General features: G+C 39.3%; 1 protein-coding gene across 1 annotated transcript in view; it reads right to left on the bottom strand.

Moving 5' to 3' along the window:
- The window catches only part of pxdn (peroxidasin), a 59324-nt gene extending 43040 nt beyond the window's left edge, over positions 1 to 16284 (bottom strand). Inside the window, exons 1-2 of the mRNA XM_030127290.1 lie at positions 16070 to 16284; positions 1211 to 1282 (exon numbers count right to left, since the gene is read on the bottom strand). Of these exons, the coding sequence (XP_029983150.1) occupies positions 1211 to 1282; positions 16070 to 16254 (257 nt within the window). The 5' untranslated portion in view covers positions 16255 to 16284. The remainder of the gene's footprint in view (positions 1 to 1210; positions 1283 to 16069) is intronic.
- Between the last annotated feature and the right edge of the window lie 416 nt (positions 16285 to 16700).

The raw sequence follows: 16700 nt of genomic DNA on the forward strand, positions 1-16700 counted from the left end.
AGAGGTTACAAAAACACATAGGAGCAGAATCTTCTTGACATGACTTTTCTCTAGAAAATCCATAACATGAACTAGGAAGATTGGACAAGTTATATAGAATGGCCCAGTTCTTAACATTGTCTGGATAGCTTCACACAAATAAACGTTCTTCTTCATTTTAAAACCAAGAGTGCTTAAAAATGTATTGCAAATTGGTTTTCCAAGTGGATAATCGTTTTTTCCCTCTTTATGTGCAGTGCAATAGGAAACATGATTAGAGTGGCACACTGTCACATCGGTTTTCTCTAATCTGTCAGTGTAAAGTCTACATATGCTGAATAGTGATAGAAAACCAAAGGCTCTCCTACTCTATGGACATTACAGACATTTTTCTGTCTGTTCAACAGCAATATTGGACAAGTGTGTGTAGTTCAAAGACTAATAGACTTTAAGGATGTGTTATTGTTCAGTCTGTGGGAGTGAAACCTAAAACCACAAAATGCTGTCCAGGATATAAAGCTCTCAACAGGCTGCATCGCTGGCTGGCTGATAGGAAAAGCTGCCTTAAGGGACTCTTCCTCATTGTGAAATTAAATCTAAGTCATCCTGTGTATACACTGTCCAACTGGAGCTAAATCTATACAGTACGTTTTATTAGTGATATGCTTATTGTTACTATATTCTTTGCATTTTCTACCAAATTCCATACTGTGGGCTTAATAAGGTATCTCAATAATGTTTGCAAATATTTGAATAAGGTGTGGTCTGTTTGATTTAGTGTAACATTTTGAGGTGAAGATGCTGAACCGTGCACACATTTTTTCACTTAAATGATACTCTGCCCATAAATAATCCAAGAACCTGGAATATTATTGCTTTATTAATTTAGCAATGCACCATCTAGCAGCTACAACATATGATAAATAGACCTGTGGGTGGAAGTGGAAAAATAAATTCCTAACAGATTACGAGCTGACCTACATGTGTGAAACCACAGCAGAACAGAGCAAGAATTTGCCTGTGTGTGTAACACAAGCAGGAGTTTCTAGGGAAGTGACAATCATTCTGCGGAGTGCTGTTTAAGGAAATGGGCCTGTATTCTATAGTCTAATATTCTTATAGTGGTTTTACTTGATGCATTGTATTGCTCTTAGCCTACCACAAACCTAGAATAATCTCAGATCAAAAACAGATTTTATTCTGTATGTATAGAGAAAAAAAGAGCACTTACAGTGTGTTGAGGTTCTTCAATCGCCTGAAGGAACCAGGTTGTAAATCTTTGATTTTGTTGAACCTCAGGTCTCTGCAAAGCAGATGGAAATATACTTACAGTCAGAAAATTTTGTGGTATATAAAAGAGAAACATCATAGAAAAGCTCTGCAAAAAATGATAATTATCCTGGAAGGATGTGCAGAAACCATTTATGAATAGAAGATCAAAGCACATCGTGGAAAACCTTGCAAGATAATCAGACATACTATTCATCTCACAAGAATGTCATTGTCAAGCTTTAATCATAGGGCCACATTTAAATAACACTGGCCCCTAAGATAACAATTACAAGCTAGTTATAGCCGTCAGCGGGCCTTAGTATGTGTCTTCTTTCATTTGAAGAGTCTGTGTAAGGATAACAATATAGTGTGACATGACACTAATCATTCTTGGTCTACAACAAATGACTTCGCCTGCCATGAAACTGTCAAGCTAAAGACCCTAATACTGCAATTAGGCCTGGGAAAGTGAAATCATTCTTAACCCCATGTGGCACCGACAACCACAGGCATGACAAGTTATAATTTGAATCTCATCTGAATGGTGATGTTATGGTTGAGGAACTTAGCCTGTATGTAATCTGACCTTCAGCTAAGCAATTTGCTAAATGTATTTTTACAAGATTAATTCTGAAAGTAGACACAACTATTAATAACCACTTACAGGACACCAGATTGTGAGGGAGAGACATCTAGAAACCCTCCATCCATCTCCCAAAATGACATACTTCGTACTAATCTATGGTCATTTATGATATTTTGATGTATGATGACACAGCAGTTCCGCAGGATCTGACCTGACACTGAGAGAAATGCCTATTAAAAGCACCTCCAGCCAAAGAGATAAAGAGTGGTGTTTAGATTTATCAATGCAACAAGGACAGAGAGAACTACATCAGCCTCTCTTCCAGTAAGTGCAACTCCCCCACCAACTTCTTGCAGTGTCATGTGAGCCAGTGGCCTTACAAAGTAAATAATACAGAACTGGGTCACAAAAACATCACTGATTATGTAATAAATGTCAATGCAAAGTGATGACTTTCTCAGTTTACCAGAAAAAAGTTTCACCTTTGGACTTTTTCCCTTTTTAATATTTGACGCAACCTTTTATGCCATTCAAACCATCAAGACCATTAAGAGTTGCTGTAATGTCTGCATTTGTCCATTACCTTAAACTGAAAATGTCCATTTCTCTTCCAAAAGACCATAAAGACATACATTCTGGAGTTTTTCATTTCTTACATTTCTGTGAAAATGTGGGCCAAATAACAAAATCAAATCATTTTGTGGCGAGTCATTCGCTCTGTAAAACCCCTCACATATGGATGTAATCAGAGCGAGTCCAACTTTTTCATATGCTGACTTCCTTTCGTATAGACACTGAGTGAGAGAAAGAATTCAAATACTTTTTCTGACATGAATGTCAGCTGTGGTGATAGCACTTTTTTTTTTTAATCACCAACTTAAAACAGGTGCAGTTTTGCTATATAACTAAAAACTTAGCATTTTTGCATAATAATGGACCATTAAAACACTTACCAACTCAATGAAAAAACAAATCTAATTAAGTCAATAATAGGATCAAAATGCAATCAGTGATCCCAGCTTTAAAAAAGCTGCTGATTTGCTGATATCTATTTCTAGGGAAAAAAGCATGTCTATGCATGAGGTATTTTTCTTCTGTATTTGCTTAGGTGTGATGCAACACTATGTAAGACATAAGCATAAGTCTTTTAAGACTAGGGAAAGAAATGCAAAATATGCAAACAAGGTTACATTAGTGTAAACCATTTAACTTCACAGTTTTACTACACAGTGAGCTGATGCATTTGGAGGAGGAGGGTCTTTCATGGAAAGCCCAGAAATCGGGATCGCTTCTAAGTGAAGCGGTGCAGCACCCTAATGAAAACATTTCTCTGCAGGCAGAGTGATGCCTGCAGTGCCCAGACATGCAGAGGCAGAAGTTGTCCTGCTTACCTGATCAAGTCAAAGAGCAGGAAGGAGGGAACAGCGGAGCAGGGCTACAAGCCCTTTCAGGCAGCACCCATTTGAGGGACTCAGACATAGTTCTGAATTCTTTATATGTGGATCAGTTTTTTGGGGGGATTCTCCAAAGCTTTATCATCAACTGTCATTATGTGACAATCAGTTACAGTAATGTTTCCTCAAACATTTCAGTTCAAAAAGATATAAGACAAACTGGTATCAAGACCCAAACTTTCAAAAAATGTAATGAATGCAAAAAAATAAATGCACTTTGCTGCCTAATCCACATTAGGGACAAGCCTGCAATGCAGAAACAAATGTCAATCACAGTATTGAGATAACGTCAAAAATTGATCCAACAGTGAAAAGTAATGTTAACTAATTTACAACACATTAGTCATCTATTAACAGACAAACAGTACACACACAGGGCTCCCTTTCCTCTAAGACAACAATTTTTTTGTCATAGATCACATAGTCTTTGAGGAAGAGATTTTTTCACTCCCAAGTGTATGACTTTATCTATAACATCTCAAACTAATAAAAACAGGCCTGTGACCCAGGTTTGGGAAAAACACATCCACAGGGCTGTCATGATGATGATGATGAAACTGCATTTGAAAACTGAAATTCAAATAACTGCATTGAAATGATTTGTTAAACTCATTTCATTCAATGTCACAAGTACAGTAAAAATCTAACGATCATTGTACACATTTAGTACACCTTACACAATGAATTGTGGTCTTTATTCCAACTTCTTTGGATCAGTTCATCCATATCTGTGCAGGGGATTCTGTGATCCTGCAAATTTATTGTGGTTGTCTTAAATCCTACTATAAGGTGTTTGTACACCTTTTCCTCAGCCTTCACAGGCCCGATCGCTGCCAAACTAGCCAAATGAATAGAAACATTACCTGACTATCAACTAGGCACAATGTCCGTATTCAAACGTTGTGAGGTATGCTGGGCGATTTTACCCGGGTCCCAGCTCACCACAGACTGGCTCCCAACTCACCACAGACCGGGTTGCAGCTAACCTCGTACCATCTCCCAGCTCACCTCAGACCGGTTGCTGGGCAATTTTAACAGGGTCCCAGCTCACCACAGACTGGCTCCCAGCTCACCTCGGACCGGAAGGCTGCAGTTCACTACCGCTGTATGAATTTATTCATACTTGACAGGCCAAACAAATGCATGCTTTTCCCTTCATGCCTCGCATGTTGGCTCAAATTATAACCTGCACAATGCATGATTAAATGGTACTTTACAAATGGATAGTGATGGCAGGCAAGTTCTACTTATCATGCTATCATACAATGGCACCACGGGTACAATGCCGCTAGTAACTATAATATGTAATAATATGAAATAACTGTGACAGGTCAAATCCTTTATATATGAACAGCACCTTACTGACAGACACACACCAGATGTACTCCAAGACGCTTAAAAAAAAACATTTACCTTAATTAGACTCAATATTGACTGGTATGGGTAAATATTTGTTAACTAGGCCACATGGCCTTTTGGTGGATATGTTATTTTGGCTCGGCTTGTTTATATCTGTGTGGGTGCAGAGTCTAATGCCTAAGATATTTCTTTATGGAGAGAACTAATGAATGAGTGTTGTCTCTGGTAGCAGGGTGTGTTTAAAGCCTCAGCTGTCCATGCAGGAGATGGAACAGCTCAGCTGACCAGAGGCCTGAATGTACTGGCACTGATGGTATCAGCACCAATTTATCTCATGAGTGCTCTCAGGCTTGAACATTGAGAGTGACAAGTGGCATTTGATCACGGCACTGACACTCTGAACTGTACTCTGTGTTTGTCCAAGTGACTCTTTTGTCTGCAGGTCTGGTAATACAAACTTTGTGCCTGTGCCAAACACTAACCCCACCCATCCATCATAACCCGGAGACACATATTCATCAATGATCCCTTTACAAATGCTACTGTTTTTTATCATAATTCTCACGACATTTATTATACAACTATGCTCCTTTTACAACATGAAAGCAAAAATCAACAATTGTTTCACAACAATTAAGCAGGAAGTAATGACTACACTTTGTCAGAGGAGCAGGATTGTAAAGCTGCTTTGTGATGTTTATCATTAGGGAACAAGAGAAATGCAGGGGAGGAGAATGAGTCAATCCACAAGAGGAAAAAACACAGGAAGAAGTACGGTGGATATCTACTAAACAAGGCATTCGCAAGAGTTCACTGAGACTGTAGGGATGTCATCACTAAAAAGGAGCACAGATCGCTGAAGGTTTTATGATATTTACTCCAGGACTTATTAAAGGAGTCTTTTAGCTCCTATTAATGTGTTTTGGTGGCTGTATGCCAGAGGGAACCATAAAACAGTGAGTTCAACAGCCCAGCAGAGCAGCTGACTGCCTGTTTAGGCTTCCCCAATCAAAAAGCATGAACCCTCACAGCAATGAGGTGGCAATGGGAGCTTGACAATACAATAGTCACTACAGTGAGGACAGAACAATAAGACATTTGATGTCTTTTTGAAACAAAGGCATCTGTCATTTGCCCACATCTGATCATAGACTCATTGCTAAATATGCGAAACACTATAAAAAATAATTTGTTCTATGTATAAGAATGTGTCAGGGGTGTAAAGTTAAAGCTAAAGAGAATTGCCACAGACCTTCCAGACACTCAGTATATGATTAGGGCACATGGTTGTTTAGTTTTGGCTGTTTGGGGATTTAACAAACTCAAAACTTACGTTATAGGGAAGATAATTGGTGTGACCTTTTTAAATGAGAAGATGCTGATGATCTGCCTCCAGTGTTTTGGGTACAGCATGTCTGAGATATGACATCCAATGAGCACACTGACTAACTACGCCCCATTTGAGACAATTACAACTCTTATGGGTCACTGTGTTACAATAAAAAACACATGCCAGAAACAACTTACACAGTTTATACACTTACTAGACTGTAATAATCAACCAGGCACTTTAAACTGAAAAGCCTTAAACTTGCAGCAGCAGAGTGCAGTGAACGCAGAAAACCGGCTATGATGATTATTATGAAAAACACAGTGAAAATATGAAATTCGACCACCAACCTGATTTATTTGTCCGGATATTTACTTAAGTAAGCTCATAAATATCAAACAAATATTCAAAATTTCCACAAAATGTGTTAAGACATTTTAAACACAATATGAACTTTCTGCCGATATTCATCTCTCAATTTAAAAATCAGTAGATAACTTCATTCCTGTACATGCGTAAATTCATTTTAAATTCATCTTAAATCTGCAGTTTCACTCAAATCACATGGAGTTTTGTTCAGTTCGGTCATTTCATTCTGATGTAACAGATGCTGATAATGTTAAGCATAAATGTTAGCTATAATAAGGAATATAATATGGCTCTGTAAGAGTTAAATTGCTTATTTCTCTGACAAAACATTGCAGGACACATTTGATATAAGTACACAAAGCATGAAAATAACATAAGCCTTGCTGCTTTTGGGTGTTTTATTTCAGAAATGCTACACACTGTGCGTTTAAAGGGTGTGATATTTAATAACATCAAGATGAAGATGCAACAAACTGAATACCTCCTCTCCCTCTCTTATGGGAGGGGCTGGAAAAATGCAGAAAGTCCCTTGATAGAGCCAGTGTTTGTTCTGGGCTTTTAAGTACAGGCAATAAAAGCTGTGGTCAACAATCAAATATAGTGAGTGATGGTAATGTCTGTTAATACTGGATGTTACCCATTATGAAACAGAAAACTCAGAAGAAGAGGAAGTCAGTTTTGTTCTACTGTACCATTACAGACTCAACAGAAGCAAATGCCCACCCTCTGTAGATAAACTGTTCAATGTAGCTAAATGTAACCAGAACACAGTGGTTTTTATTATTGCACTTTTACTATTGTGACTAATAACTTTAATTTCAACAGTTACAATCCCCGATCGGATCAAAAATCCCCCTAAGCCTGGTCCTTTAAAAAATAAACTAAGTCAGCATATGAATGATAATCGCTGACTGTATCATCAATAAACCATGTGGCCTCTGAGTCAGGCACTGCAGAGGTTTAACACACTGTGTGAGTCTGTACAAATATTATCATATCATAAGCCCCTTTTACACAACACCTGTGTTATGGGAATATCCTGCCTATATTCCGGAACGACATCTGTGTAAATGAAATGGTGCGATCATTTGGTCTCACCTTCATCTCAGCTCTGTAACGCCTCTGGAGGTAGTAACAGAGCCGTAATAAAGGTGGAATCATGATTCCGGAACGCTATGTAAAAGGAACACCTCTTGTTCCGCAACCAAGGTGTGACATTTTGATGAGGGCAATGCCCGCGCCGGACAGACAGCGAGCACATATGAAGGCACCAGCATGGCTTCATGCCACTAGTGCTGCCGCGGCTACATGCTAGGGTGCCGTGGCTTTGTGCCAGGGGTTCTGCGGCTACATGCCAGTGCCTTCATATGTGCCTGCTATCTCTCCCACACCAGGGGGGGGATTTAAAAATGAGCGCAGGCCGTGCACAGTAAACAAGCAAATCAACGCGACCAGAAAAATGTTGAACTGGGGAAATGTTGATGCTGAGATCCACGAGCTGTTGTCACTTCCGGCGGAGGATTCTATCCATGCTAACATTTGTGGAATGGTGAAAGACTCTGGAGACTCATGCTCGGGGTATTTCTGATGTGGAAGTGATAACTTCACACTATACGCTGCGCTGCATCACCGCCCCTTTGATTCTGGAAAGCAGGAAAACTGTGTAAAAGTCCAGCCTGTTTCATCTCTGTTAGTCCTTTGGTTTGGCTGTGGAAATTGGTCAATGGTGGAAAAAAGGTGGGATCACCATGTCACCTTTTTTCCAAGATCTCTGTATAAAAGTGGCTATTAATTCAACACAACTGAAGGACTAGGGATAAAGAGATTATCAGCTTCAATTCACATTATCATGATTAACAGCACTGGATTTTTTTTTTTTGACATCTGATAATTAATTTATCTTAAAAATATTCTAATCCTTCTAGTTCAGTGTCAGTAAATATAGCCGAACCATTACTGATTTTTATTTGATATCTTAAAAGCATTACGATAAAGTTTTTCAGTTTTAGTGTATGTGTTCCGAAAAAACAGTTATCAGTCTTTTTGAACACTAATAACAGAAAGAAGCATATTGTCCGATCCATAGTTTCTGACTACCAGAAATTTTAGACATCTACCACTGATGGTCATAGGTGACACAACACTGATGTAAAGTGAAATAACAGTGCTACTATGGTAGTCCTATGAAGGAGCTTTTATCACCATGTCTATTTTTAACTACCTACACTACCTGATAATACTAAGAGCTTGGTTTGTTTAATATATCTTACATTATAAGTTGTATTAAACAACACAGGTTAACAATGCTGCTAAAGAAGGGGGCTACAGTGTAAATAATATTCCAGTACATCCTTAGTCTTCAATCATCCAGCGACAACAAAAATCAGAAAAGTAATCAGAAAAGTTGGTGATTCTCTAGGAATCAGGCATGTGAGCTGTTACAATAGTAGATGACTGGGTTATAGTAGTATAAGGTGTATAAAATGCATCAACAACACAGAATGTTCATATCAAAAATGTACACATCATTATATATACAGATGCAGCTTTGTTTTTAATTAACCCATCTTTCTTCATTAAACAAGTATCAACTAAATGTGTAGCTCCTGTCACATTTTCCTGTTTTACAGGCAAAACTACAGCCATTGTGGTTTCGGACTCTGGGCCCTTTCAAACATTGAAGACCAATAGCGCGACACCTGAATGTGTCCTGCACAGACACAAATGCAGGACTGAAGCAGCAGCTACTAGTGGTACTCACACAATATTCCTTAAGTGTAGACATGACTTCTTGCTGGATCATTCTATTGTTAAAGAGATTTGTTAGTGCTCAGAGGTGATTATGTAAAAGTTAGTGAGTTGAATGCTGAAATAAATGGACTAAATTGCAAACCACTTTATAGCACTAGCAATAAAAACATGTCTGGCACTGTCACTGGAGTGTAAGCATGGCCCCAACCACACTTTAAGAATGGTCCTCTGTATTCACAATCCAAACAATTCATAGGATTCTGAACTGAACAAATGTGAACTATTGCTGGAAGGAAAATTTCAAAAGGTTTTCTGTAAATTCTTGTCTGAGCCAGGACGATGAGTGAAGCTGGCTGTTGCCCAATTCAACTCGCATCTGAGTGCCATGTGTGGACCTCTCCTCTCTTTCTCCCTCTTTTAGCCAGGGGAGTTATTTGGTTTTGTGACACATGCCCATGTGGGTTCGCCAAGGGCTCTAGGGTGTGCGTGAGTCATTCTTAGTTAAACAAGAACATAACTGGCTTCTCGATCGGAGGAACAGTGAAGTGGGATCTCCAAACATGGCTGTGATGGTTCTCTGCAAAACAAATCGTGTGTAAAAAATGACAGGGTTGTGTTTGTTATCAGGCTTGTGCTTGTGTGTTTGCACACAGCAAGAGCCTATTAAAACCCTACAGACCTTAGAGGATTTGGTCTGTTTTTATGGCTAAGAGCTGTATTAAATGGACTGCATAAAAATGATCATAACAGAACTGTTTCTCTTGAAGGTGAGAATTTCTCACTCGTCATTACATGTCCACTACAAGCACACACATGGACACATAAAGACAAAGAGGGAGAGAGCCCCATTCACACTTTTCACAGTGCATAGTTGAGGTAGACTTATTATGATATCCTAGTTTTACCTGGCAGAGTATGCACTGCACCTCATTTGTGTTTTTTTTTTTTTTTTTGTTCCACACAGAGGCTTTTGATGGCTGTTGTAAGCTTTAGTTTTAGAGGTTTCTCATCTTAGTACAGTAGCATCTATTGTCACAGTACCACTCTTAATACCATGTTCTGGCAGTAGTAATGTACTCTTTACAACCAGGTGCTGGTAAAAACATGAGAGTACATAGGGTGGGATAACATGCAACGTAAGGCCTGGGTTGGACTTGAATCCAGGCTGCTGTGTGAAGTATCCTCTATTAGATCTACAACCTGAGTGCTCCCTGACTATATCTGTTTTGAGGGTTCAGTGTGTGTGGTGGTGCCCGGGTGGCTCACCTGGTAGAACACATACCACATAGGCTTATGTCTTACTGCAGTGACCTAGGCCTAAATCTAGTCTGGGCCACTGATTGTACACTATGCCGTCTCCCTCCCCTGACTTTCCTGTCACTCTCTACACGCCAAGTAGCAATAATGACAAACTAATTTTAAAAAAATTGTTTCAAGCACACACATTGTACACCATTGAGAGAGGATGACACTGAAATAAACTGATGGTTTTGTGACTTTTTTTTTTTTTTTTTTTTAAATCATGACACATCTGTACTTACTGGAGAGCAGGAATCAAACTACCCAAACAGAACCTGACTGTACGCTGTATAGTATTTTGTCTACTATTTTTTCAGCACTACATTCAGCTCACTTTAGTGGTGCTTGGCTTTCTGTCTCATATGTGTCTTGTTCCTTCACGGAGAGCACAGTTTCTGCAAAATATGGGTAGACACAGAAAATAAGCTTTGAAATTTAACCATACTCTAGTGCCAAGATTACCATGTAGTAAAAGAGGCTACCATACTGTATATTTCAGACATGTTTTCAGGAACTAATTTATAAGAAATGTGAAACAGCATCCTCCAAATCTCACCAGCTGTCCTGAATTGGAGGGCACAGGAAGAGAGAGGCCAGTAGAGCTCCTTTCAACAACTATCTTGGGCCCAATCTCCCTGTGCAAATGAGCAAAGCTTTGGGGATTTCTGGCTTTGCATTCCATAATGCTGCAGAGACTGAGTGCCTAACAAAGCCTGACTGCAGCAAATTCCACACAATGGAACTCCACTTTCCCTCCCTGACTCACCAACGCTGTCACTTGGTCAGACCAGGCTGCTGTTCTGAGGTGGAGCAACTATCAGACACATAGAAAAGCAACAGAGGGAGAAAGGTGGGTTCTAACTGGCCACCAGGTAGTTCAATGTGCAAAGGATAAAACCGGTGCCTCAGCAATATGTCTGCCTATTACAGCCCATATAATCACGTCAACAGCCTGGTAACACTGTGACACCAACCCCCACTGATGTGACTCACCAGCCTTCTGCAGATTCCACTCATGATCAGGACACTCAATCCATTCAACAGTGCCATTCACATAACACACAGACAATCAACTATAGTGGGTTTTAAATGAACAATACAAGAGATGTAATTGACTCTTTTCTAAGTCCTGCTGCCCTTACTGTGTTACTGATCCTATGTCTATCAAGCTTTGGCACTCAGCATGTCACTCCACTCCATGGTGTTATAATGACAGATATATTGGAAAAAGTGGAAAATGCTGCAATAACAGTTATGAGGCAGCAGAGTGGTGCACCCAAAAGACTTTAAGCATTACGTTCACAGTATAGTGTTAATTTGATCAAAAAAAGCTCATTTTGCTTTGAGATACTGACTATCACTAGCTTGTGTACCACTCAGTTATTGACAAACAACTGCTGTATTTTATTTAGAAGTTAACTCTACCCTAATACATACCTGGAAACAGTTTTTGGCTTTTTAAATTTTGATTTAGCCAAATGTGACCATTTAGCCTGTGTTACATGAAATAATTTTGGTAATATTTCAACCTCAGTTTTCATGACATTTTAAGCTGTGTATTCAACATTGCCTTGGGGACAAAAAAAGTCCTTACTGAAACCCCTTAAAAGTACAGTTTTTGATCCTTAGGCTACACACCATAAAATTACTCATTTCTGTTACATCAGGCTTTCTACCCAGAGTAAAACTCTTTAAATCTTTAGTTTTTTTGTTTTTAATTTAGAGTCATTTTTTCTCATGTTATGCCAATGGGATGAACACCTTACATTTTCCTGGTCTACAATGTGAAATGTTCCTTTGCTGTAGGCCAATGTGTGCAACTGTAATGATGAGTCTGTGTTGATATGGATGTGACGGAGCAGTGTGTGTATCTGCACATGTATTATATTATGTGCAGCTTTGTACATTTAAATTAATTATTAATATTTTATGCCACTTATGTGCAGCTTATTTCTGTATGTGAAAAGGCAAATGACCTTTTAGGACACAAAAATTAAAAAATATATAATATATCCATTACAAAATATGTAATAACCCTTTAGACTGGAATTTCAAGGGTTAAAAAATACAAATAAATGAATAAATACACATTATATTTATCATTTTAACGCATGTCCATGATCAGTAAGGAACCTCCTGAAATCCAAGTAATGTGGTTACAATTATTTAGGTTCCATTGTACATATATAAACACTCATTAAAAAAATAAGTAGTTAATGCTGAGATGATATAATGTGGAGCCCTACCGTATTAGTGTAAAACTATAAGGCATTTATATATGAAACTTACAAAAGAAATGACGACACAGGACAAACTTTAGAATAGCAGCTGTACCTGTCCAGATACATATGTTACCTTCAGGATGTTCCTAATAAGGCCACCGCACAACTATGATCTCCTCTACAATAATCACCACTATAAAACATATAATGCACTGGTTGTGTACTGGCAAGATAAGAAATTAGTGTTAGAAGTTATGGTTCTATATACAGTAGTACTATAAAAACAAAGCGATATATTGTGATTTTTAGAAACTGTCACAGTACAAACAACGCAGTAGCACATGATGCGTGAAATCTGAGCTTTGATGCCAAAATTGTAAGATCTATTATGATAGGCCTTTCTTCTTGTTTCGAACATGGTGCCACCCGTGATCAGTCTCATGAGAATCCAGAAGTGAGTTTATAAGTGACGTTGACAAAATAGTGCTAATGTGAAAGTAATCATTTCTCCACAGTGAATCCCTGAGAAGATATGCAGCAGTGTCATTACAGAGAGGAAACGTAATTTACTATCATGCCTCAAACAGAAAGCCCTTAGAGAAAACAGCTGAAAAACAAATGTCATCCAGAAAGAACCAAGAAAAAAACCCAGGAAAAAAAAAAAACACTCCCATGCTTCTTGGTCCAAGTGTCATGTAGAAAAGCTCTTGGCAATAAGCCCATGTGCAGTAATACTTCTGAGCCAAGACTTTTATTCTCTACTGCAGTGGCCCAGAGGAAAGACAAGAAGATGTTTCCAGTTTCAGACACCAACATTCATTGTTTCAAAGTACTCAAAAATAGCTGTTGAGTACCACTTACTAAAAGTTTCTTAATAATAAACAAGATTACAGTCAACCATGGTGGGTACTAAACATCAGAACTCAATTTAAAGGTCAGAAACAAACATCACTTATAATCACTTGGCTCAAATGTAGGTTCAGGTGAGCCTTTGTTGTGCAATAACCAACACAACAAAGACGAGCACAACCTATAATTAGAGTGAGAAATGTGTGGGGCTTAATCAGGGAAAAACTAAAATAATTCCACCAAGAATATATCTGTAAAAATGGTCACTGAAAGAAATAAAATGTACTTTACCCTTGCTGCAATGCTACCTCTGCAAAAAAGGTTCAGGTGCATTTGACAATGTTTGGTAAGAGATTATAACTGAGATCACTTCACCATGTGAGTGCACTGCATACCAGTAAATTACTTAGCTCAAGGCTACAGGTCTAATCTGAGAACATATGGTGGTGTATATGAAAAGCTCTAATTCAAGGCCACGACCATTAGTCGTATGTTATTACTTAGAAAAGAATCCAATACCAAACCAGATATACTTTTTGAATGATAAGCTCTATACTTCACATTCCCTGCTTCTGGGTACAACTTCACCGCTAAAGGACATGATCTGATCCTCTCTGACTGTACTTCTATGACACTTAATTTGATCAGACTATGAAATCAGATCACAAACAGCCATGACTAAACTGTTGCTCAAATTTCTCTTAATGAGTTGTGGGTGAGCTAGATTTCAGTCCATACTGATTTGGCTATGGCAGCAGCACCAGTGATGTGTTAAACACTTCATACAGAAGGTTCAACTTCATGTCTTGGCTTGACAGCACAGGGGCAAAAGCGACAAGTGGCTGCAGCTTCAAAGCCAACCAGCATGAAAGCTTTTGGGAAACCACAGCATGCTCCCTGATCAGCCCTGTAACAGATTTAGACACATCCTACAGAAAATCTAAACAATCCTTTCATTGCTGTGGTGAAGGCTAGACTTTCATCTTTGCTTTGGGGGTCTCTGGGTAGGGCTGTACCATAAGGATGTGGGCTGACCCCAGATGTTAAAGCACGGGGCTAATTCTGAATGTGTTGCTGCGGCTGGTGGGGCTGCCTGAGTTGCCCCTTTGTGCTCCTGTTTACTCCTTGAACCGGGCTATTTATAGGTTAATGCACTGTGGACTGAAATGAACAAGACTGCAGCGGCCAATTAACGACAAAGGGTGCCACATATTTGGGGCACTGCTCTGATCAGGAGCTTTGTGCTCTCTCACTGCGGCTTTGACCAGCTACATGAAAAAAGCGACCGTTTGTTAGATGGTCTAAGCTCAGTGCTCCTGACATCTAGGACACGTTCACAAGTACTTGTCAAGTAAGAAGTATTTCCTTTCTTTCATCTCAGAGGGAAAGTCAAACACACAGTTTAACCTGTGCAAGCAAAAGGTTAGTGAGGAAAGTGCTCTAAGACCTACAATGATTAACTGATTAGTTGCCAACTATTACAACAATCAGCAACTCTTTGATCTGGCTAATTTTTGTATGAAAAAGTCTAAATTTGGATTTCACTTTCTTTAATATGAATATCGTCTGGTGTCTTTCCTCCTCTATGACAGCAAGCTGAATATCTTTCAGTTTTGGACAAAACAAGACATTTGAGGACAACATTGTTAACATTGTTTGCAACTTTCTGACATTTTCTGAATCAAACAACTGAACAATCAAGAAAATAATCATTACTTTGCAGCCTTTTTCTCTGCATTCTTGAGTAAAGAATTTATTGAAACATATAAACTTGAACATGTCCAGGATGTACCCTTCCTTTACCCCTAGGTAGCCGGGATAGGCTCTGGCACTCCCTGCAACCCCCAGGAGGACTAAACAGTCCAGAAAATGGGTGGGTGGGTGAATGGATGGATGGATATAACCTTTAACCCTTTGCCAAAACTATTACCTTACTATACCCAATGAAGCAAAATGAACTGAACTGAACATTTGTGGAGGAAAAGCCTATTGATCACACTTGATCTTGAAGAAGAATCCTGGCAGTCAATTTCCTCCAAACATTACAGTCTCCAGAAAATCGGTGTGAATGAAGTAAGTTATAATTGACTCCTTTCACTTGCAGTATTATAGTATACATTTCATTAGTAGTCAGTAAAGTGTCTCTCCAAAAAGGAGATGCCATTGTTCATACCGTCTCTCATGCAAGGATCTCTCTAAACAGACTACTCTCCGCATCGCTTGCGGCTGACTTCACCAGCTGTGTGACCCCAAAAACCCTATTCATTAACCTCTACAGCCAACAGCTGAACTCACTGGCAGGTGTCTTCACTTGAAAACTTCCTAAGAAGTTGCAATAACCTCTGCACTGCCACAGCACCTATCACTCCCACTGCCTTCTCTTTCATTTTAACTCAAATCAGGGACAGAAAAAAAAAAAAAAACACACAGAAAGTTTGTTCCTGCACCGCGACTTAACAGCAACAAATAAACTCATCAGAAACTAAACAAAGTCAAAACAGAAAGTGGGTTGATTTAGTCGATGCTTTTTCATTGCATTCCCGTGTGGTGTTCCTGGAGAGTTGGTTCCCGTTAGATATAAGGAAAAAAGGCTACTTACAGAATGGTTGTCTGAGGGGAGACTGCTGGTACGGTTTCCAGATTTAGATGCATACATCTCACCGTGGTTCGGAAACATAAGCAGCGACTCGGACAAGTCAGTACAAACTGTGGTCCGCTAGCAAGCACTAACAAAGCCGCGGCGAGTAGACACGGAGAAAAGAGCTGGCCGACCCGCAGCGCCATTGCTAGCAGTGAGCCGAGCAGAGAGCAGACCGCCAGCTGCCTCTCACACACTGAGAGGGAGAGAGACACTGGCGAGCACTGAGAGAGAGAGACACACACACAGACAGACAGGGGGAGACAGAGGAAAGTGGGGCAGTATGTTACAGACAAGGCAAGTCCAACAAAAAGTCAAGCGGAGGAACTGCATTCACACCTCTGTACAATTACTCACCATTAACAAACTCAGTTGACCTCAACTCTATAGCCTTTGCAGCTCCAAAAACTGCAAAATAGCGCCCCCAAACAGACATTAATTCGGTTAACAAGTAAGTAAGTGGTAAGTGTCCAAGTTATAAGGCTGTGAAAGTGCAAGTGTTCATCCCACATTAAAAATAAGTGCAGAACAAGAACATTATGTCTACAGAGTTATATTTATGCACGCAGTAATCTTATGAGTGTCAACTGTT

Source organism: Sphaeramia orbicularis, chromosome 22 (genome assembly GCF_902148855.1).
Source record: "Sphaeramia orbicularis chromosome 22, fSphaOr1.1, whole genome shotgun sequence".
In the NCBI taxonomy this organism is placed as follows: domain Eukaryota; kingdom Metazoa; phylum Chordata; class Actinopteri; order Kurtiformes; family Apogonidae; genus Sphaeramia; species Sphaeramia orbicularis.